At 40.4% G+C, this 24,675-nt stretch overlaps 1 protein-coding gene across 1 annotated transcript in view; it reads left to right on the top strand.

Moving 5' to 3' along the window:
• The window catches only part of HELZ (helicase with zinc finger), a 152,983-nt gene extending 132,071 nt beyond the window's left edge, over positions 1-20,912 (top strand). The window contains 2 exon segments of the mRNA XM_025196269.1: positions 6,854-7,106; positions 13,475-20,912. Of these exon segments, the coding sequence (XP_025052054.1) occupies positions 6,854-7,106; positions 13,475-13,806 (585 nt within the window). The 3' untranslated portion in view covers positions 13,807-20,912.
• The last annotated feature ends 3,763 nt before the right edge of the window (positions 20,913-24,675 follow it).

Genomic DNA, 24,675 nt, shown 5'->3' with positions numbered 1-24,675 from the left:
GGAAAGAGTATTTGTAACCTGCTTGTACATCTGTTGCATCTGAGTTTCTAGAGTTAAGAACCTGAGAGATTCACTGTTCTTTTCCCCTCCATTAAATGGCCATGGTGTCCACTTCAGGAGCTGAGTGCCATGCACACATTGAGTACAAGTTCTTCTTAAATTGCTTGGTATGATACTCTGATAAAGAGAATATGAGTTAAACCTTATTCAACGTTGAAGGATAGGAATAAGGCACTGACCCTGTGGAGAATGTTTGGGAGACGAGTAGTCATATCAGCATCGGTACTAATACTAGCATTGACCAATAAGGCTTTTCCAGAATCAGGATATTCATTTACTTTTCACCCTAGCACTAGAACAGGCCTCAGTTGTTCCAGTATGATACCCTTCCCAAGCAGCAGTGCTATTTCTGCAGATGTACTTCTCTAAACCTTCATTCCCTTGCCTTTAAGTAGGGAACTTTCTCCTATAGTAGGAACGTGGGGGAGATCCAGAAGAACAAGTGACAGTGGAAAGGCCAGCAGCTCTAACGCAGTTTAACGCAATGGCTGTACTGGTCTTATTGGGACCCACCTTCCTCCAGGTGTAGTAGTGGGACGCCATCAGGTATGTCAGGAAAGGAAAGAGATCATGATCGCTTTCAGCACCAATAGCTAGGCCCAACTCAAATCCCTTCTTGAACCAAAGAACTTAGTGGGAGTACCAGTGGGTTGGGAAATGCTCCGGTTGTCCTCTCCGACCAAGGACTCTTCGCCTTGTCTGGACAGGACTGTCTTCTCAGCAACTGCACTGGCTGTCAGTGATTTTAACACTTTCTAAACCTGCTCATCATCACAGTCCCTGCTAGCCGTGGCAGTCTGATCTCACAGATCTGTTACATGACCCAAAGTCACTGCATGGGATGACCTGACTGGCCCGTTGAATATGCTGGTGGTTGGTTAAACCCAGCCCTTCATAAGTTCCTGGCATAAAGCAGAAGGCCCTCCACAAGAAAGGTTTGCTTCTTCAGGGAAGTAAGTTCTCAATTTGGGCAGCCCAGCATTCATTGCCTTTGCCTGGTGCAGGCCCTGCTGTAATGGTTCCTGACTACAACAGCTCAAACTATAAATCAGTGCTTTTCATCTTTTTTTCATTTGTGGTCTCCTAAAAAATTTTAAATGGAGGTGCAGACTCCTTTGAATTGTAAGTGTGGGTATTCACGTACTTTTGATTGATCATAGTCATCTTTTGCGGACCTCCAGGAGTACGTGGACCACAGGTTGAAAGCCATTGCTCTGAACTTTCATTATGTTCAGTCACTTGCACCACACTCGTCGTTGCCTTTTTCAGGTAGATTAGTGTCCTGTCGTTGCCTTTACCACCAGACACAAGCTTTCTTTATTGATAAATCTGAAATGCGTTCCTCGGTGGTATAATTTTATAAGCTGGACAAAGGCAAGAAAATGTTGACTTCCACGCAGCTGTTCGGCCACTTGTTGCTATGTTTACCTGTTTCTAAGTTTACTGAGTGGCAACAAAATATGACTCGAGGGGAAACTGGATATAAGTAGTCCTGCCAGCTGTATTTTAACTTATTCAGCAATAACAATGAATTCTGAGAGAGAGATTGTTAAGCCCTGTGAAACCACTTTTTTTTAATTATCTTTTCACTAAAAATATGCATGCTGGAAGATCTGCATCTAATTGTATGTTGGGCTTATGGATATTCACCCTGAATATTGAAAAGAATGAAATCGGTAAAGCCAGTTCCGCATTTAATGATTTAACTGAAGTCCCCACTAATGATGAACTAATTCCATTACAAACATAAAGCTGGTCTTCATATTTTCTGCAACAGAAATATGAAAAGTAAGATTAACTTTAATTGTGTATATTTAAAATATGAGCTTAATGGGATTGAATACCCACTGTAGTTAATGGTAAATGATGTGTATTCCTTTTTCAAAGCCCCAAAGAGGATTGGCCATTATATACTAATCACGTTTCCAATTAGGGCTAAAACTATTCATTAGCCTCTTACTTTATTGTTGGTGTCCTAAACCCTTCGGTTAGAGAATATGTTCTGAGAGTGATGAGAGATTTCTGAGTCTGAATTCTCCTTGAATATGCATGGTGGTTGTATAACTAAAATGAGACGCTTCGGGGTTTGGGCAGCCAGAGTTTCAGCCCTCATTTCTAAATGTTGGTAAGTGCTATAGGCCTATGACTACTACTAATATTAATGGGAATTTTGCCTGGAAAAATACAAGGACTAGATCCTATTTATAATGTTTCTTTTTGCTATACTTTTCTCTGAGAGTGTTTCTGGAGTTTAGACAGCCCCTTATAGTCTTATCCAGTTTGCATGCACCCATTTCCCCAAACTTTGGTGTTCAGGTCTTTGGGACAGGAGAGTATACATAAAACTTTTAAACTTGTAATTTGTATGGGAGAGAACAGTCTGAAGTGGGTTTCTGGGAGTCTAAATGACCTGCGCTTTTGCTTATAGCGGTGTCCCTGTTAAGAGCTGGTGGTTCCCTTTGGGTTGTTTTTAAAGAACTAGCAGAAATCCTTAGGACAGAAGCAAAAAGATGAGATTAGAGATGGGGGAATATCACAGCTGTATTGCTCCACCTTGGATTAGCAGAACAGGAAGGAAGTGGGTATGGAAAGGAAGGGTTCAGGCTAATGGCAGGTGCAAATGGAGCAAATGACTTGGAGATGAAAGCTTAAAATCACCAGATTTTGGAGAAACAGAAGAATTTTGATTATTTTGCGCTCGAAAGCTGCAAGGAACATTTTATGATCAAGGGGGATGTAAAAGCTGAGACTGTTTACCTTAAAACCCTCTGCTCTTTGGGAAGTATTGGTGTTTCTAGGAAAAGTTTTAAATGGGTCCTGCTGACTCAGAGGGGGAAGTAGCTCCCCTCAGGAGCAAGGGGCTAGGAGTGGCTGTCTTGTAAAAGAGCAGTTCTGAAATAGGACCCCAAGAATAGTCAAGCTGATACTATCGTTTTTTCAATAAAGATAAATCGCAAGTGGGAGGCCAATTTTGGCTTTACACTATATGTGGACTCTGTTTTTGAGGCCACTGTTCCTGAATGGGGTCATAAATGCAATGAATTCTAAGTTTATATACACGATACTGAGTTTGATGTGAAATGCTGTATGTTAATCTACAGTGCTATCTCCTAATAATGTGTTGAGTAACACACCACACTGCCCTGATTCTGCTGTGGTTGATCGCTTCCCGGAAATCTCCGCATCGGGTGATAACGCAGAGGGGCATTTGATACTTTTGGGAGCCATCACCTACCTTTGTGCAGATACAGTGTCACGGCTACCATTCAGACCTGGCTTGGATATAACCAAAAAGAGCTTCAAAAAGCAAAGCCAGATTCTCAGCTGCTGAAAATTGGTGTTGTTCTGTAAAGGGGCCTGGTCTGTTTATCCTAATTAAAGATCTCTCCCTGAATGTTTGTAGAAACACAGATATCTAATTTTCGATCAGTGGGGCTACTTGCATGAGAGTTGTAGGATCCAGGCTCTTGGGAAGGTTTTTAGCTGCCTGCATTAATCATTGATTTAAGATAGACATCTAGAGCTCTTGTATATGCTACTGTGGCAGCATATTAATGACATTACATATCACAGGTGCCCTGTCAATGGTATCCTAAAACAAATTTGTCAAAAGAAGCGTTCATGTTGGGAAAATTCAAGTTATATCACACACAGACTCTAATGACATGGTTAGGGAATAAAGGAAAACAATTATTTAGCTATTTTTATCTATCCAAAATGGCATTTTCCCTTTTTTCTAAAGGCACCTTTTTGAGATGGCTTATAATTGTAAACTTAAGTGCCCTGTGTTGAGAAGGAAAATGCTAGAACAAGTATATTCACAATAGCTCAAAATGTCACAGCTCAGCGTCTGACATTTTTCCCTTGGATATAATACGCGCCTTGAACTGTGGAGCGTTAATGGAAATCCTTCATACTCTGACACAGGTTCTCATGCTTTAGTTTGTGACAAACAGCATTTTTAAGTTCACCGTTATTTACAGTGAATGCCACAAAGAAACAGTTGAGTCCCGCGAGGTGCTAAGCATTCGTGACTCCCAATGCTTTGTGGGGTCCTGCTGATTGCACGACACCTGTGCAGATCTGTGTGGGACCGCAGCCTGTTTTCATGCCCATTTACTTGCAGAACCAGAACTGGCCTTAAGAATTGTTTCCATATATTCAGTTATCTCGGACTTCCATCGTTTTTTCCATTCTTTTCTTTTTCCAAACCCACTTCAAATAAATTCCTTACCCCTAAGACTTCATGCAGTATTTGTTAAGCTACAAGGCAGACTGGGTAAATAAAAAAAGACATTGATTTTGCATAGTTTCCTGTGCACCACTCCTTCAGTATTGCCTCAGTTTACATTTTTAGTTTACCATTTTACCATTTACCATGTTTCCCACCTATTAGTGTGATTGATGTACAGTACTAACACAGAATTATACACTGGGATAGAAATTCAGGCTCCAGCTATTTCGATTTGATAGGATTTTCTTTGAAAGTCAGTGGGAGTTAGGCACCTTGCCTGCTTGGTTGGGTGCCTGTCTGCATTTTTGGTAAACGCCTCTCTAGATTCCCCTGGTTTAAAACACCAAAAAAACTGGAGTGGAGGGGAGGGGGCGGCTTTGGCTTGTTCTAGGTCATCATCTTCTGATTGAAATTATACCCTGGAAATATCTATGGACTCGGTCTATCTGACCCTGAAATCAGACCTCCCACTGACTTGAGTAGTAGCAAGAATCTACAAATATATTTGGCATTTTTGCTAGAATTTTATTCTTTGGTCAGTCTTATTGTGTCTAAAAACAAAGAGAAATATTGCAGTAATGCATTTCCCTTTGGCGCACTGCAGTGCAACACTTTTTGGAATAAAAGTATGAACATGAGGAAAAATCTAAGAAGTCAGTCTAATTTTATGGGTCTTTGTTGTTTTAAACAAAACAATCAGCGAGGATCCTTTCTCTTGGAAGTCGAAGCTGTAGCAGCAGGAGGTTGTGTTAGGAAACTTTCCTTCGGTACCACCTTATTCTTTTTAACAATCAAATAATTTTGCAAAACTCATCTCTACTTATACATCCCCCCCCAATTATCTTCTTCAGGTTATCGACTACCCACTTATAAAAAGCTTCTAAGAACTATTTTTTTCAAACACATTTCAGGCATAGAGCTTGAATTTTAAAACACAGCCACTCTTTCCAGCAAATCACATTCAGTAGCTACATTGAAATGACCTCCATAATGCCTACAAAATTGCAAACACACTTATGCTATATAAAGGGAGGTCTGCTAAAATCAATCTTAAAATGTATATCCCTATTCACCATCACTGATTCCTAGTTGTATCATCTTTCCCCTTTCCAGAACAACCTCCTTCATTGTTTTTATTTTATCTTTATTTGACATTTATGGTGTGGTAGAGCCTGGAGGCTGATCAGTTGTTCTCCACTGGAGTAGGCACTGTACAGGCATATAGGAAATGATGTCCCTGTCCTAAATTGCTTGCAGCCTGTTATTTTTATATTATTTTAGCCTTATACATAAAATTATTAACATTTTCATGCCTTTCTATTCTAATCATGATGTTATTGTTTTAGTGAGCAACATTTTTTCTCACGGGTCTCACTGGTTCTCTAGTATTGATCATTACATGTAAAATGGAGTCATAGGAGTCTGTTTCCTATCAACGTGCTGCATTCCCACTCCAGTTCTTGCTTGCTTGCTCTCTCTCCCAGCCCTGCCACCCTCTCCCCACCAAAGAAGATAGGGTTTCTTTATACTAAACATTAATATCAGAAATGAAAGATTACAGTATGTTTACTCCCCTGTAGAAATTCCAGATTCATTTTGTAAAACCTCTTTCTGCTTGGCCCTTAATTAGCAGTAGCTTTATCTCTGCCTTATTAGATAAGTTCATGCCAGCAGAAGAGGAATGAAACAAATGTGGGGACTGCTTTCTTCCCCCAGCTGCTTATTAGAAGCCACCATTAAAGCAAAATAAGGTGCCCCCTCGTCTTTTCACCCGGTTGGGAGCATCATTTTTTTGTTGCTCCATTTTTAATTCTATCTTAACAAAGGGAGTTTACCCTTAATTGCCAAAATATTTAGAGCTTTCCTGAAATCTTAGCTGCGAGTGCTGAGGGGTTAAGGCAACTCTTGCTTTTTTCATCTACGCTGCCTGCACGATTAAAGGAAGCAAGTCATTTCCAGGGTTTCAGATAAGATTCTTTGCATTATTCCTCAGGAAAAGACACAGTGCTCCAAAATATTTGCTCTGTGTGTGCATATCCGCGTGCAAAGGCCACTATACAAATGTGACCTCACGCTTGCCCAAATCCTGGTATGGGAGTCATTTGTGTGTTAGAGTCCTTTGGAAATCAGAAGTCAGACATACCAATTATTTTCAATTCATTGCAATTGTACATTTTCACCTGTTCTTGTGTGTTCCCTTCTTCTGTGCCTTAATCTTTATACCCCTTATTTAATGTTATGGAAACAACATTTCTCTGTGATCAGTGTCTGTCATGCGTTACGTTTGAGATCCCTACCTTTAGAAATTAAGAAATCTCACCTGTGATTCTGCTGTCTTTGTCCCTGCTTTAAAATACTTTTTCTTTTTCTATCAAAAAAGCAGTATATAACATACAAACTGTAACTTTATAACATTTGTGGTATTAAAGGCATTTCAGTAAGGGTGCTTATAAGGCAGTGGTTTTATAAGAAAGAGTTAAAGGGGGGGAAATGCCACCCAAATATGCAAGTAAATGAAAGGACTCTCTCTTTTTTCCACCCCCTCCCCCCAACACACAGTATGAACCCAGAGGACCAGGCAGGCCGTTGTACCAAAGAAGAATTTCCTCTAGTTCAGTCCAGGCTTGTTCTGAAGATTTAAACACTCCTCAAGACAGTCTTGGTCAGTGTAAAGAGCTTCAGGACCATAGTAACCAATCTTCTTTCAACTATTCATCACCTGAGTTGTGGGTAAACTCCACCTCATCTACCCCCTATCAGAACATTCCATGCAACGGAGCCACCAGAGCAGTACCGCCCCGAGAGTTATTAGGTAAGTCACGGGGATTTCCCCCTTTTCAATCTCTCTGCTTGCTTTACTGGAGTGAACAGTTCGGGCTGAAGCGACCACGTGCAAGCAAAGCTTAGCTGGTCCTGACAAAGTATGTCTGTTGTCTGCAAAGGTTTGAAGCCAACTTAGGCAAAATATTTCTAAAGCATTTGTTGTTTTCATAATTTACTCGCCGGGGGCCTATTTCCACCTACTCTCCTTGCAGCAGGCTGGTCCTAAAAAAGTGAACGCTGTGGAGCAGCCCCTCCAGAACTCATCTGTTTCCTCCAGAAATCACATTAAGTTCAGACGTTGTTTCAGAGGTTTCCAGTTCCAGTGATTATGCTTAGCGGGACTTGGTAAAAATGATTTGTTGTAAGATGTTTCGTTTCACCTCAGTGATTGGTTCTTATTGCTTTTGCCATCTTCCACGTTGATGGTTGCCTATACAGCTTGCATTTGGGATCTCCGTGTGTTCCCTGCTAAATCAGGTGCTCAAGCATCCCAGGGGTAAGGTCCAAGACAGATGTGCATATATCAGAAATGAATCACATTTGAAACTGTCTTCCTTGTTGGCTGTCTGAATGGAGACCGACTCAGCCTGGAAACAAAGCTGGCTTTTCACTGGAAGAGGTAGTTGCTCCAGAGTTGTGACAGTGCAGGAATCCGACTGCCAGAATGGCATTTTCTCTCCCCTGATGGCCTGTAAAAACAAACCAATGACATCGGTACGAAAACATTTTAATTAATTATTTCTAATATGTAAATTGCCCTTTTATTAATGAATGGTCCAAAACCTATTAATAACCTGGATTTGGTTACCTTATAACACTTGCTTGTGTTTGAGTAACCTTTTGAAAATAAACATGATCATGTAGTTTCTACTTTGGGTTTCATATTATACTGTTCAGTAGGATATGTGCTAAGGACAAGGCAGTAAAGGCTAGATGAAAAAAGCCTTATCCTTATTAACTGCAGAGCTTCAAAACTACTTTCTTCTTATGCATATTACATTTGCAGAATGTTAGCGTTTTGCTGTTCCTAAACAGTATTTACTGGAACATCATTACAATCTTGGTTATAGTACTCTGCATGCAATTCAAGACTTCAAATTAGGGTGCAACCTTTAAAATATTTATATTACTTTTCCATGGGAGAAAGAGGCCCCTGTTTCATAATATTATCTCTTATCAAGAGTGGCATCCAGTTCTGATGTTGCTGGAGGCTGTTTGGTTAGTTTATGCGAGGGAAAATCAAAAGCTCCTGCTAGATAATGTTAGGATCAATCTGTACCACATTTCATTGCTTTAGTGTAAGTGTTGAAAGTAAGGCTCTAAATAAAATACTTTGAGGAAATAATGTGTGTGTGTGTGTGCACATGCGTACATACACACACATCTATAAATACAACATTTTGTCATGTTTCTGGCATCTAGTGCCAAGAAACGCCTTCCACTTCTACAGCTAATGTTTATAGATGGAGCATCAGCAACTTTAGTGTTAGCGCTTATTATTGATTTTATGAGGCTATGGCCTGTGCGGCTTTGACTTGCTGCCTGGGAGTAAGCAGCTGTTGACAGTAGAGGGTGTAGTGGCTCACGTTTCCAGGATATTGGAAATGGCAGCAGCAAGTGTATTCAGTCATGCAGACTTTGAATTTATGGAGAGTAAGAGAGCTGCAACAAAATGGTTCTGGGTTATTAGATGCTCACAGAGGCGCCTCTTAAACTGCTGTTTGAGAGCCTTGACATACATTCTGCTCTGTGGTCTTTTATTTATAGACTGAGCATGGGTTAAGTTGGTATCAGTGGCATTTATGTCATATTTTCTTTCTACTCTGGACACATCCATCAGTATTCCTTCTCCTCCCTGACACTGATGGAGGTTGTCTGGCTTCTCTTGATTCTTACGTTGCTGTCTGTGTGCAAGCTTTCTAATCCTGTGTCGTCTTACAACTTTATTTCTTTCCATATTAATTCTTCCAGTGATTTATTGTAGACTTTTCTGATAAAAATATCCTTAAGTGTCTCCTCTTCTGTGTGATGCTGGTTTGGATACTCTTGGTACTTCCACAATCTTCCTATACAACTGTTGATGGGCAAAACAAACATTGTACATTTTAAGGATAGCTGTATGTCCAACACCTGAACTACTTTAGATTTAGGTTTTTAACTATGCTCCCAGAATAGAAGAGTGAATTTTCTTAGCTATTTAAGACAGCAGAATTCCCCAGCTAAAAGTAAGGTACTTCATTAGGATTCAGAAAAATTCACTTGAAAGCAGTTTCATACTCATGGCTTAAAGCACAGTTACAGGAGTTATTAAATATGGAATAAGAACATATCAATTAGCAAGAGTGTATTCAGACTAAAACATCAATAATTAGTTGGCTTGCATTCAGAAGTCCAAATTTCATTTTGTGAATGTGTTATGTATGGTGCTGTCAGTTTTAATTTTTAGCCTATTAAAGCAATAAAACAAGGAGAGTGGAACACACCTTGAATCTCAGTTTATGAAAAGTGTTTGATTTAGCACATCCCGTTCTGAAGAATCATACCTTTGATATGTCCGCAAGCCCATCCTGTGCACCGTGGCAGGATCAGTGTTACAAACTCTATAGTTGCATACACAAGGAAAAGATGGTTGGCAGCCTGAGGTATTTCAACCTGTTGACAAAGGCATTCATGGTCCCATAGTTGGAATCTGAAATTAGAGATACTGGCCTGCAAATGAACATGCAGTCTCCTAACGAGGGGAGGTAGACCCACCATTGCATGAATTTTTGTAAGTAAGATTAATGTCTTTTTTATAATCACTAGTACAGAGGTCAGTGAATAGTGGCACATGCATTATAGTACAACACCCCCGGAAGTGAGAAACACCTTCAGTGTAATTTGGGTAAAAAGATCCTTCACTTGTCAAAATTAGGTGAGGTATAAAAATAAGTTTAAAAATTACAGGAGGTCAAAAACAAGGTCATGGTAGTGTTGTACAGTAGGTCAAATCAGATGTGCCAGGTCACTAGTATCTACCTTGATGGGTATTTTAATAGAAGTTGTTGTTATGGATATATTTATTTGCTAGCATGTGTCCAAGCCATAAGATCCCAAACCATTTTATAAATTTACAGAGGAAGTGTTTCCTTCATCAGTGAAGCACAACCATCCATGGGTGACAGGCACTCACTGTTTCCTTATACATGGCCACTGATTTTTGGGGAGAAAAATTAGGAGCGTAATTGCAAACCACCCCTCTCCACAAAACCTGCTTGATCCTTTGGAAGAGGTAGGATTTTTTTTAAATGCCAGAATAAATAGTACTGAGCCCTTCATTCTGTCATTTTTCAGTCTGATATCAAGGTAGCTTATAGTATGTAAATATATAACGGTCTATGGGATATAAGAGGCTATTGTCAAAAACTGTAAAGATTAATGGTAGAATACAGTTTTTTTTTACTGGAATTGACTCTTATTAAATCATTCTGGCCTTAACCTCTTTATATAAGTGGGGCAGCCTTCATTACTTTCTTTCCTTTTTGCCTTGTTCCAATAACATGTTTTTGCCTCTGGTTCTCACTTTTAGCAGTGTTTTAAGTGGTGTACTCTGTGCCTCAGTCTGATAGCTATTTAGGTGAGTGTTTCTGAAACTGTGATACTGGCATCATTGGAGAGTCAACAAAAAAACCCTGTGAAATATTCCTTTCCTGCTTTCTTTTTTGCCAGGTGGTTTTTCATTCAGGACTTGACAAAGGCAGACCTATCTGCTTAAGAGTGAACATGAATATGTCATCCTGAACACGTGTTTTCATGGATACTCAGCCCCCTCTCGTTAGAGATGTTTGTGCCAGGGAGGCACTACATTTCTCTGTTCCTCGGGGAGTGAATGTTTTGATGGAATATGAAGGACCCTGCTTTGGTTTAACAAATATTTAATTCTAGTTAATACATGAGTACAGCAAACCCATTAACTCCTTTGAAAAAAAACCCTGTTATTTATATTAGTTCATAGTCTGAATGTTCAAAGCAATTATTTTATCTCAGTTATAACAAAATGCTATGGTTTGGTGAAATATTCCTGGCTCTACAAAATGCATCTAACTTACTATGCTAAAACTATCACTCCTCATTTTTACTAACTCAGTATTCAGTATAAGACTGTGATGTCTCATAAACTGTCTGAGATGGATAATTTTGCATTGTGGGAGGAAAACAAGATCTGTATTTCCTTAGACCTTCCCCATTAAATTAAAGGGTTAGGCCATGAACTTGCAAAATACTTACACATGTGTTAAATTTAAGCAGGTGAGTAATCCCAATAAACCTCAGTGGGATTACTCACATGCTCAAAATGTATTTGTAGGAATATTTGTAGGACTCCAGGTCTTAGGTCATCTGGTAACACTCTTAGTATCTTTTTTCATTTTTTATTTCTTTTACTTTTTTGTCTTAAAATGTTCTTTAAGAAAAATATCGAATCTCTTCACCTGAGATCTCAATGCCTGTAGTGTAACTACAGCAGAATTTGACCCCAGATTTTATGTTCTTATACAGAGGGAATGCTGGGATATGACTGGAACATCAGTGTAATCAGTCCTGGCACATGTTCATTTAATGGCACACAGGGATGGTACACGTGCATGGCAGGAAGCACAATTTTGGGATCAGGTATCAGATCCCAATCACACCATTACTACTAGTCCTTGTGATCCCAGGCTTCCCCTGCACTGGCAAGTTGAAGTGGGGCTGAAAATCAGCTGATTGTTGTCTCCAGTGTGTTGGGGCCAGTTCAAGTCTCCAGTGCAGTCCCAGGCCAGAGCCAGCAGTTTTTGTACCCAGCCTGGAGAGCCATAGGTCTCAAACCAGACTGCGGGCTGCCTAGGTGGGGGTCAGCAATCAGCTGATTGTCAAAACTCAGCACCTGGCAGTTTTAGGCACAGCGGATCAGAGGCTCCTGGGTGGGGGAAGCCGAGGAGCTTTCCCTGCTGGGGACTTGAACCTCTCTGGGAGCCTCTGATCCTCACAGTGGGGCAGACTGTCCAGAGCTGCCAGGCACAGGGTTTAAAGTCCCCAGCAGAGGAATCCCCTCAGCTCCCTCCCCCACCACGGCCTCCAGTGCCAACAATCACCTGGGACTGGAACCATTGAGAAGCCAGTTCCAGACCCTGGGGCGGCTTCAGCTCCTGGACCAACAGGCAGCTGATTGCCAGCCCTGGCCCCATGTTAAGTGTATGCCACCCTACAAGTAGCCTACATTTTTATGGTTAATTTGCCATTTTATGGTGCCTTAAATCTGGTGCATATGTAGCACCCTGGCCATTTATGCTACGGTTAATGTGTTACTTGTGGCATAAATGTATTGTATGGGTAGGGGGCTTAGACATTTCTAAACATTAAGAAACTTTAAAAATGGGTTTAGTCTCTGGTACAATATGGATATGAAAAAAAAAGTTAGCTTCTGGCACAATATGGATATGAACTAGGCACAGAAACTGTGAAATTGGCACAACACTGAAAAAATATTGCCTGCAGCAATTAATAGAGGTCTCTTGAATTCATTGGATGCTTATGGGAAACCATTGAAGCAGTGTTCTTTTGGTGCTCAGTCCTGAATACTGAGTACTGGGAGCTTGATCTAGTCAATCATTTATGCTCAGATTTTTAAAGCTACTTGGGTGTTGCTCTACTCAGCATTGCAAAAAAAAATCCTATTTCCAAAAATGGTACTTAGGAACCTGAGATTTGTTGAAAGTCAGTAGGGCATAAGTCTCTCTTGCAAATGGGACATGGCCATCCTTTCCAGCCCTAAAGTTTTGTAAATCTGAATCACTTAAGCCTCGCAACACTTGAGAGGAGAAATGCCTAAATGCATTTAAAAACATGAGCCTTATGCACGTGCAGGGATAGAAGCATGCAGATAGGCCTACTGGCTGCCGTTAGACTACGCTGAAACTGGGTTGGAGACGGGACACGCAGTGCTTTGCAGTTTGTGCTGCAGTCATTTGTGGGCAGTTCTGATACATAATCACCTGGGCCTGAAACTTGCAGTCCCTAATGATGGGAGTTTTGTTTGACCTCAGGATTAGTCCTTTGGTTTGTTTCCTACAGATGAGGGTGTAGTGACTCTCACAAGGGGTTAGTTGCCTTTCCATATGACAGGACAAAGGAAGAAAAAAACCTAAAGCTCATAGAGTCATTTTAAAAGAGGTTCTGGAGAAAACTAGTATTAATCTCAAGCTTCCTGTTGCTTTAACCTAATACCGAGGTTCTGCCAGGTCTAGATACCAGTCACTCTTTGCATCTGAGGTTATCATCTAAAAGCTCCCGTTTGTGGCGGCCATTCAGTTAAACTCGCTTTATTTGTTCTTTTTCTAGCTCCACCGAAGACGGTCAAACCTCCCGAGGATCCCCTGAAAGCCGAAAACATACAGCTGTCCAATTCCTTCAACTACAACGTGCTGCAGCATCTTGGCCAGTTCCCACCCCTCATGCCCAACAAGCAGATCGTTGAATCAAACAGCAACAGCCAGCAGAATGCTGGTGGGAACAAGCCTGCCATGTCCTACGCAAGTGCTCTGCGGGCTCCACCAAAGCCCAAACCCCCTCCTGAGCAGGCAAAAAAGAATAGCGACCCTTTGTCTTTGTTTCAGGAACTTAGCCTAGGTAGTTCATCAGGTAGCAATGGCTTTTACTCCTATTTTAAATAATCAGATTATTTTTTTTAGAGAGAATTTAATTTTTATTTGTGTCGGTAGATATCAGATAGTTGGGGCTTCACCTGTAGTTGCAACTATTCCCTTTGTTTATATTAGTAAATATATCCTCACTTAATTGCTTTGCTGCTAGACTTGCAACTAATTTTTTAATTATATTCCATTATCTTGCTTTTTTTTTTTTTGATGTGGGACAGAATTTTGAAAGCTTTTATGTAGAACACCACACACACATTATTTTTTAATTTGTGTAATGTTATCTATGTGTTGCATTAAGCTAGCAGCTGAGAGGTTAACTGTGCAACTTCAAAAAAAAACACAAAAAAACAAAAAAAAAGTTTGTCTAAATTGTATTTAAAATTGTAAGTAGCATTTACATTTATTCAATAACATTAGCAAACTATGCTGGGTTTCTGTACCAGAAATGGCCAGTTAATGTAAAAATGTATGTTATTTCTGCTTAAATTCATTTAATTTTTTTTAATAAAGGTGCAGCATCTTCTAAATACTTTCAGTTTTATCAGCTTTTTTGTGAAAGGATGCTGCATTCTCAGACTTTTCTAGTTTTAGATTCTGTATGATGTGGTATTGTATTCTCCATCCACTGTAGGGTAAAGTCAAGGCAGACACATATGCCATTGTTTGGAAACATTCAGATAAAAAAACATTGGTATACTTAAAAAGTACTCTACATTTTATTTTTTGGACAAGCTAGTAATTTAAGCTTGTTTGAAAGGTTAATTTGATAGGTTTTTTAAATGAATCATGAAGCTGAAAATAAATTTTTAGGTATGTTGGTGCTTAGTAGATTTAATAACTATTTTAAAAAAAATGTGTGAATTTAGTAAAATACTTTTTTTTGTTTTGTTTTGTTCTGTTTTTCCCACTATGCATGTGTAAATGTTTGTAATCTGGCTTTTTTCCCCTTCTTCAGTGGTATAAAGAACAGTGCCGCTTTAAGGTTTTGTTTTTTTTTCCCAGTAAAATTTTTGGTACATTATTTGATGTTTACATTAAAATATGACATTATACAAGGAAAATCAAATATTTTGCTAACTGTTTTGTTTGAGGAACATCATTAAAGAAGAGGTTTAATATTTGTCACAGCTGTATCCAAATTAATCCGTTTAAATCTTTACTGGGGCAAAAACAACTTCCAGGTTTTTTAATCTATGTGTTTTGCTAAAGTTCTCCACAAACCTGGTCCTTCAGGACTCCATATTGAAAGAGAACTCTACTACACATGTTAAGAGAAAACTTGAGATGAAAACTTGAAAGATAACCTTTATCTTTAAAAAATGTTGGTCTTGCACACTGTTCATACTTTTCAAATTAAGGAGTGTGTGTATGTATAGCTTCTCCAGGGGTTATAGTCCTCCTTTATAGTTTAAGAGATCTCTTTAAATCTGGGTCATAATTGCTTTTTACCAAGACCGGGCTGCGTTTGTATACAGTATCCCGCCTCCCCCACATTTACTAGATGTAAGAATTAACATTTCAGAGTTTTGTGTGAATCTGTCAATGAGAGACCTTACTAATGAGCAGTGCCTCCTGCTGTATTCAATCAAAGTTTTGCTCTGGTTACAATCAATTTGTTTGCATTAGACTTCATGTTGTAAGGTAAGGGTCTTTCTATAAGGCTAATTTAAATTCAATACACTGCAGAGATTTGAATGGTTGCTATCAATCTTTTCTGGGTTCGTGGTTCAAAAACTTAGCAGAAAACTAACTTTTCTTTGTGTAAATTGAAACATGCATAACTGGTTAATTTATTTCTTAGTGTATAAAATGAAACAAAAGCTGTTGGGCAGGGGAAAGCCCCTGCCAAATACTGCTTAGCACTTCAATACATGGCACAGATCAGGAGGATCTAAAATGAGCTGGGGCCAGATTCTGCAACCCTTCATCTAGCAAAACTCCCATTGACTTCTGTTGGTGTGCTTTTGCTACTTTGAGGACTGCAGAAATCGGTCTGTGAAAATTCAATTAACAGGGGCCAGAGCCTCAGGTGGTTACAAATCAGCTGACATCCATTAATTTCAGTAGAGCTATGCCAGTTCACACCAACTGAGTATCTGGCCAAAGCGGTCTAGGAGAAAAATCTGTGTGTCTGAATGTTATAGTCTATGAATTTTGCTCGGTGATGTGCAAGTCTATGGCAAAAGGTCAGCTAGGGTTCAAATGCACTTCACTTCACCAGGTTGGCATTGTAATTTCAGGGGTTTCAAAATCACTCGTTTATATGGAGCAGTCTTTTTATTCTGTTCACCATATTTGAATATTAAAATAATAAACATCACTTGTTAATTTACTGCTATCTGTGAATTAGTTAAGGTGGAGATGCTCGCCTCTCCCCCCATTTTTATTATAACTGTCTTACACTGGCATTGTAGCTCTGGTAGCATGTCATGGATGAGGTGGCATTTGCATACTCAACTTACGCTTTCAGTTACTTATAACTTTCTTTATAAAAAATATTTTTTGTACTTTTTGGCTAAAGTGTTTCATGGTTGCTCTTATCTTAAGAGAGAGATCTTCTGGTAAATATAATATAAAAACTGATTTTATTATTTAGGAGAACTGTGTTGTTCCCTCTTAAGATACATTTAAAGTGTTTTCTTGCAAAACAGTTTTGTTTCGCAGTGCCACTTTTGGCATGTACATAGCCCTGAGTTGATAACATTTAGTTTTAATCTTACTTTCTTCAAATCTGTTGGAGTTGCAGTTACTTGAAAATAGTGTATTGAGGTCAGCAGCTTTGAAGAACAGGAAAAGCTAAACATTTTCATGAAAGTGATTATTTTTTACCAAGATTTCAAATTCTTTTTTTGGAATTTCTAAATTCAGAAAATTTCCACAAAGTCTAAATGTGCCCAGTCTGTGCCCTGTTTTGAGCATCAGAAAGCTGAGGGATGCCGGTATTTGATTATAAAAGCTCTGTTTTGGGGCCTAGTCATACACTCCTGGAAGTCGAATGAAGTCTCTCCATTGGCTCCAGTGGGTAGTGGTCCATAGCTGCTTATGTGGGGCAATTACAACAATTATGCAAATCTTAATTCTGGAAAATAAGCCCAGGTCCTCAGCTTGTGTGTACTGTCCTCTCTCAGTTGAAGTCAGTGGAGGTTTGACAACTTAGGCCCGCTGAAGATCTGGCTCCTTGACTCTTCACTGCAGCTTAGATATCAAACTCAGCAAAGCAGTTATGACTAAAGCTTGTGCTCTTTCTTAGGAGAAATCCCACTGAGGACCTTGGCTATTTTCACTAAATAAGGATCACAGGATCTGGATTTTTAATTAAGAAAATCTATGTTTAATATCTTGGAAAAGTTCTGGTTTTGGCTTCTTTTAATTCATTCCTTTTCATGGAAAATATGATAGTCTTATGGGAATTTGTCTTTGCTACAATAAGAGCTAGTTGCACAGCGTAGAATTGAGAGAGGTTTACAATACATTATTGGAACTCCAAGGTAAATCACTCAATTTCTGACTTTCTGTTTAAAAGACACAGCTGCTGCCTTTAAAAAGACATTGTTTAACAATGTGATTGGTAGAGTTGTCTTCTGAGTTTTAAAGATTAATTTCACAGGGAGTTATGAGTATTTAATCATGGTCTTAGTGGGTCAGAAAAAAGAAACACAGTGAGAGATCCTGTTCACTTAACATGTGAGGCTAGAAATAACTTGAAGACAGGATAGTTCCTTGAATCAGTTTGGTTTTGATGTTACAGTACTTTAACGCACAGCCTGTGGTACATTTCAATAAGGTACTGGATAATGGGTATGCTTGTCCTGATTTCTCCTGCGTTATAGTCACAACCTGCTCTGTGCAGATGCCCCCCATTTAAATTCTGTTTGCTTGCTAACCAATTCCAGCAAACAATTGCCTTCCCATCTCTTTCACCTGATTCAGCCCTAACTGCTGAAACCGTCAGTCGGCTTTTCCAGTTCCCCACAAACTCTTGCTGTGGATTAGACCTTTGAACGAGGATCCCATTTCATTAGTGGATTCCTCCCTGTGACCATATGGGTCCCCTAGCTGCCAATCCCCCTTCTCATTGGTCAGGAGGCAAAGACTTCTAAAGGCTTTGCTATTGGATTTTGTCAGTAGTCCCACATCCAGCATTATATCTCTTTTCAAGGTACTGAATAATCATTCACCAAATCAGGCTTGATCCTGCTTGGGGATGAGGGGGGATGAGCCGTGACAAGTGATTAACTGGTCTCTCAGAGTGCTGTAGTTCAACATCCAATCTTCCTATCATTGGTGGAGCAGCACAGACCTGGCAGGTACCCATTTTTGTAGCTCATCTATCTGCCTTTCAGTTATAAAGGCACAGCGAATCTTTGGAGTGTTCACAGGCCTATATGTTGGCTTATCCATGATTTTGATGGGGTGCCACAGTAGCAGTAGAAAGTGGTCCCTAAGTGAGTGACTACTATGAACTTCCTCACCACACTGTGGATGAAGGATCAGAAATGTTGCATCAGGCACAACCGGTGTCTACCCCCAGTGCACCCTCCCTGCCTGCCATTTGTGCCCAGCACCTCATCTGAGGTGTAGGTAGGTGCCTGTAGTCTAAGCTGAGCCTGATGTGCTTTTCTACCACTCGCTGCGATCCTGTCCCTCTGCACTTTTGAGATTCTGCCACCTTATAACAGAACAGTCTCAAGCAGGCCCATATGGATGTCTTACACTACAAATAGCTGGGGGAAAATGTCAAAAGTCAGTAGTGCTTTCGGGTGTCCTGCTTTGCCAATGCTCAAGACCCTGACCAGAAAGAAGGCCTGCTTTTCAAAGGATGGGTGCTCAGCACTTTCTCAAAACAAGGCCTCTTAAAGGGTCACAAGTTGGGCATTCAGTAGTCACTATTGAAAAGTTAGGTTAATAAGTACATTGAATTCCCCCATTCTGGCCTTTTGAAGAGTTTTCATTCCTCCCCCAGCATATTTCATTTTTTTTTTCATAGTTTCTCCCAAGTGGAAGGAAGACCGTGCCAGTCTCATTTGAATTTAACTTTTGAACTCAGGAGGATTGAGTCAGCCGTGTGTACAACCCTGCTTCAAACAAATGCAGCTGTCATAGAGTTCAGGACAGGACCGTATAATTGAGACAGGTGCTGAATGTTCATAGAGTTAGCCAGCGTTCACGTTGCCCACCCATTTGTGTGATGTGGTGTCACTGTGCCAGGCAGTTCAGGAAGACAAACCAAACTAAGTTATATTTTCCATTCTATCAGTGCTTTCAGTTTCATCCTGTGTTTGTAGACTGGATGCAAACTTGCAAAGTTTGAGAGGGAGTATTTCTTTCAACCTTGCAGTCTCACACCCTGGCCAGATGCAATGTCAACACATCACAGGTGCACACTATTGGAGCAGGTGAAAATGTGCTTATAAAAGTGTGATGATGGTTCAGAACTTGTAATATATTCATTACAACTTGCATCTGTACATCTGTTACATGGTGAGGAATTATTTTGTTTAGTACTGTACCACTCTAATTAAGCAGTACATGTATTTATCCACCTTATGGTTTACAGTCAGGGCCATGTCTGGATTCAGTGGAGACTCAAATTGATGAAGTGATTAGAAAAGCTCCTAGAAATAAGACCATGAAAACAGCAGGATAGTAAAAGTATGTATCATAATAAATGATGAACATGGTAGACAATAGATGAGCCCAATCTAACTGACATTCATGTTTAGGAAAAGAAAGTTTTTTATTGCTTATTGAAATGAATATTAATTTTACCATGTGTCTTTGTGTTGTTAGCTTTTGGTACCAGCCTCTGCCTTCCACATTGGGCACATGACAGGTGTACTAAATGATCCACGAGTATTTCGGTCCAGGCCTATGTAGGTAGGTTGAGTATTTTGATACCTCCCTCCCACTATCTCTAATGAGTTTAGGGGAAGATTTTGAAATGCACGTGAGGGATTCAGGAGCACAAGTCTCACTGAAAGTCAGTGAAGTGCTGTTGAAAATTCCCATTAATCTATAACCTCTACACCAAGATGATGATCGTTCCAGTCTCAAAGCCAGCACAGAACCATAGGATCATCCTTTCAGAGATGGCAGGTAGAGAAATAAATCTGCTTGGAAATACTAAGCCAAAGGTTTCAGACAGTTTTGCCTCCTTTGTGTATCCCTTTTACTGCAGTCGGTACATAATAAGAATAACATTCACCCTTCTGTACCTATGAGATCTGTTTTAAGCAGGAGGTAAGCGCTCCAGCATGGTTTAGACTAGGATAGCAAGGTTTCTTTGTGTTCTTAATACTGGGGGCAGAAGTTAACTCTGTGCAAAGAGCCAGCATAAGGTATCATTTGAAGACTTAGATGGGACTTAGGTCCTGATTTTCTACACCAGTGGTAGATTTAGCATTGACTACAATGAGCGTAGGATGAAGTCCTTAGCACGCAGACCCTATACTACCACTCTGTCCCAGGACCTGACTAACATATATGTTCATAAGTGAGGGAAACAGTCCCCAAGTGAACGTATAAAACTCTAAAATAGCTTATCCCCTCTTGTTAAGAGACAACATAAATGCAAGAGTTTTCTCAGTGAAAAAACAGTGTTCCTAGGTTTTCAGTGAGACAGATTTATGCATTATTTAGAAAAAAATAGCATATGAATAAATAACAGGTTCTTTCAACAATTAGTGGCAGCCCCCTAAGAAGTTCAGAAAGACTGTCAAGCACCAAGAATGATTTACATCTTTAAAAATTCAAATTACTCTTGGCATCTACCAGTAACCATGACAAAGCTAATCCATAAGGTGCTTTTTTCAGATTGATTTATCTCAGCCACTCTGTGATTCCTTGTAAAATGCTTTGAGGATTGGGGTCTACAGTATCTATCTAGACGTGTAATAACTGTCTTGGTGCATTCTCTTTATTTTTAAAGATTAATGGTAACACAAAATGTATTTTACTGCTACATTTAAAATGTATTTATAATAAAAATGCCTTTTAATAAATAATGTTGAAATTTGCCAATGGATTATGTTTACGGTATATACCACCACTTCTTCATAGACATTTCTGAATCGTTTCACACAATTGCAGAAAAAAATGATGATTTCATTTGAATCCTGATGGCACCAATTCTGAAGAGGAAGGCTTTGTTTTGTATGCAGCTACTGCAGGGGCTGGTATTAGAGAGAAGGTAACTTTATTTTTGAACAGCGAGCCAGCACATCAGCTGATGGGAACTGCTCTAGCTTCATCATGCACAGTGGAGTTTCACACCAGCTGCTGAGAACCTGGCCTAATAACATGTATTAAAATATAAAAATAAACAAAGGAACTAATTGACTTTCTGCCTTCCAGATGATGAGCATAGGAAAGGGGCAGTGCTAGTGGGAGGGGTTTAGTAGTGAAATTCCCACCCGATTAAAGCCAAGGGGGTGGGAATTTTATCCTAGAGAGGATTTTGCAAAGAATAAATATATGCAGTACTACAGACATGACATAATGTGTAGGTCCAGCCAGTCATTTGCAATCGGGCAAACAAGGTATAAAATGCACCCCCATTAGAAGGATAGCTCAGTTTGCACTCACTTTTCTTGGTGAAAGTGTCTGCACAGGATGCAGAGAAGTAGAAACTAGGTAGGTAATGAATTTATTTTAACACAAGGCTTATTATGTTGTCAACCCACAGGGACCTTGACTGCCTCAGGATTTCTTGGAAGGCCTGCTGCTTTGATAGAACAAGCTCAATTAGGCCAGCATTCACACTAATTGGGGAGGGCTCCTAAATGCCAGCATGACATGAACAGAAAAATTACAGGGCATCTAACCATAAATCAGATCTCACGTTTCAGGTTGTGAAAACTCCTGTTTCTCTCAGTAGTTGCAGTGCGCCATATCTGCCAGTGACTGGAAGTAGCACTTGCAGTAGCACTGACATAAGATGATACAACCCTTCTGTGGACATTTTATAATACCACAAAACACCTTCACCCCGCAATAGAAGGAACACCCAGAAAGGATCACAGGATATTGAAGGCACCTGCAGCAAAATTTTACTTTCCTACTCTGTCCAGGCTGGACAAAAGCAGCATTGGTGAGTTCTCTTCCTTACTTTAGACTACACGCAAGATAGGTTTTGGATCCAAGATATTTTTGATGTCATCTCGAAACAGAATGAAAGCATTGATGGAGCAATTGAGGTTGGCAAACATTATGTCTGAATACAGGCCCATGAACATTATCCTATTACTCATTTGCTGATTTAAAGCCTGATCCTAGGGAGAGCCAGGCCACTGCAAGTCCCGCTGAAAACAGACTATTTGTTTGCCCCATGTTCCATCAGTTGGTGCCACCATTTATGTCCATCGCCCAAAGACAAAGACAGTTTCAATACCTTGTTTTTAGCTGGTGTGTTCCCACTTACTCTCCTTCTCAGACCTCTTTTAATAATCCCTCTCAGGCATGTGTGGTTTGTGCTACTTTTCTGCCCATCTGCTCTGGGTTAGCACTGCAGCTCCATCTTTCAGCCTTCTTGCTGTCAAAGCAGGCATAAATGAGCTTCTCGAACTATTGCTTAAGTTGACAAAATATAACTGTCTATGTTAAAATTCCAGTGTGCTTTCATATCTAGCTCTGTACATTGTTCCTACTTAAGGAGCAACCTGTGATTTTTATCCCCATCCCCTCTGAGGGAGATCTGTACATCAATCGTGACTAATTGTGAAGTTCTCTGATACTGCCATGACGGAGGGCAAGCAGACAGATGGTGAGAAGATGCCCGTAGGCTAAGCTGACACAAGGTGTGGCGTGAATACATGATACCAAGAGAAGTCATAGACTTTTCTTCCCTTCTTTTCTGTATCATGTTACATTTGGTTTTCCCTCAGCTCCTTTTTTTTTTTTTTTTTTTACTTTCACCAAAGAACTCAAATCTGGGGTGACTTCCCAATCCTCATTGTCCAAGGGGTTTAAAACGAAGTGGGGAATGTCTGATTTCATCCATGTCCATTAAAAAGTTAATTATAGCCTGCTTTCCTTGCCTGTGTAGCTAGAGACTGTAAATGTGTCTATATCTGAGTTACCAAGCAGGCAGCGGATGGGTTTGTCTGTCAAGTCAGAACAGTTGCTGGAGCGTAATGCCCTGTAATTTTGTTGGTTGATGGCAAGACTTAAAATAGTTTCAATTAACTCCCTGTGAAAGCAAGACAAGACCATAATAGATTTTTAGTAAACAGCTCTACACTGGCACCTACCTCTGACAAGCTGCCCATCTATCTGTCTGTCTGATGGGGAGTGCTCTGAGCTCCTTGTGGGGTCAGGGATTGCAGAGGTTTACCAGTGCTTCTGGGACTGCAGCTAGAAGAAGGGAATCTGCTACTCAGGTAGAGACATTACACCAAGGGGCGTGCTACAGCTGGACTGAAGGAGGGTAAGTGGTTATTCACTGGCTTTTATGGATCTGGAGATGTCAAACGTTTATGAAAAGGACTCTGAAGAGATGCAGAATGCAGTAGCAGGAGATGACTTAATGACATACTAACTTTAAATAACTTATCTGATGGGCCTAACGTCCTGCAGTGTTAGGAAAGCGCTGCTGCTGTGGGGCAGGGACAGATGCTCCATTTTGACGCCTCTGTCAGTAGCTGTCTTATTAGCTGGTATTAACTTTCCCATTAACCTTGGGGTTTACCTTTTTCTTTGAGCCCCTTTTCCTCAAACTCTCCTTGCCCTCTCATTTACTATTGCCCTGTCCAGGTTCAGGGTAGAATGGAGCACTCTGGGTCTTCCCTGCCTTTGTGAGCTAATGGTGGGAGAGCATGTTGAAAGGGATGGGAACTGGAGTGGTCCACCCTGGAGGTTATGATGAAAGAGATGACCTGGGAGCGGAGGTATACCAGTAAGAGCCGGCAAAGGCCCCAAGCACAGACAGAGGCAGCAGAGTGCCAGCCAGTGGCTTGCACTCAGCTGTACACATGCTCCAAAGTTTAAATTTGAAACCACCCCACAGTTTTTCTGCCTCTTGAGTTTTCCCCCTGCCCTGTGAGTCATAAGTCCCAGAAGCTGGTATTGAATAGCTGCAATAAGACCTCACAAGTTAATGACTGCAGCGGGGCCCCCTGCACATCTCACATCAGCAGACTATTTTGTAGTCATAGGCTATTGACTAGTCTGTCTGCACTGACGACTGGTGCTTCAGCTTTAATCTACTAGGCAGCTTGGAGTAATCTTCTGCAATCTGATAAGGGACTCCGTGCAAGATTATGGGTGCTTAGCTGCTGAGGCAGCAGCCTGAGCTGTGTAAAAGCTTTCCAGCACTATGTTATTGCACGAATAATACATTGGCACCCATACATATAAACATACCGGCATTAGCAGCAACCATAACTATTTTGGCTCTCTCTGGCATCTTCCTGGTGATGCTCTGGCACACCTTTTCAAGCATTTATTAAGCCTCACAGCAGCTCTAGGGCATAGGGAAGACTTACCATTGTTTTAGCTGGAAAACACGAGTCACTGGGCTTGTCCAGGGTTAAGCAGCACCCCTGGTGCAAACCTAGGGGTGGAACCCAGATCACCCAGCTCCCAGCAGCACAGTGCCATGGCATGTCTTTTCTCTGGCAATAGGTCACCTTCCCTTCAGAGGATTACATGAGCCCATTCGGAAGGAGGTAGTAAAGATGATGCCATTTTCTGCAAACAATCGGACAAGCTTATTAATGTATCTGAGGCAGAGCCCATTATCAGGTCGCTCCAGGAGGGAAGTCACCTACATGTATGCCATCTTGGACTCAGGACAGTTGGTTTCTATGGGCTTGAAGGACTTCCCTGACTTTTATAATATCAAATATGAAGTTGCTAACATGGAGAGATTGCAGAAAGATAGATTCC

Source organism: Alligator sinensis, unplaced genomic scaffold (genome assembly GCF_000455745.1).
Source record: "Alligator sinensis unplaced genomic scaffold, ASM45574v1 scaffold282_2, whole genome shotgun sequence".
NCBI lineage: Eukaryota > Metazoa > Chordata > Crocodylia > Alligatoridae > Alligator > Alligator sinensis.
This window is presented reverse-complemented; position numbering and strand designations above follow the sequence as displayed.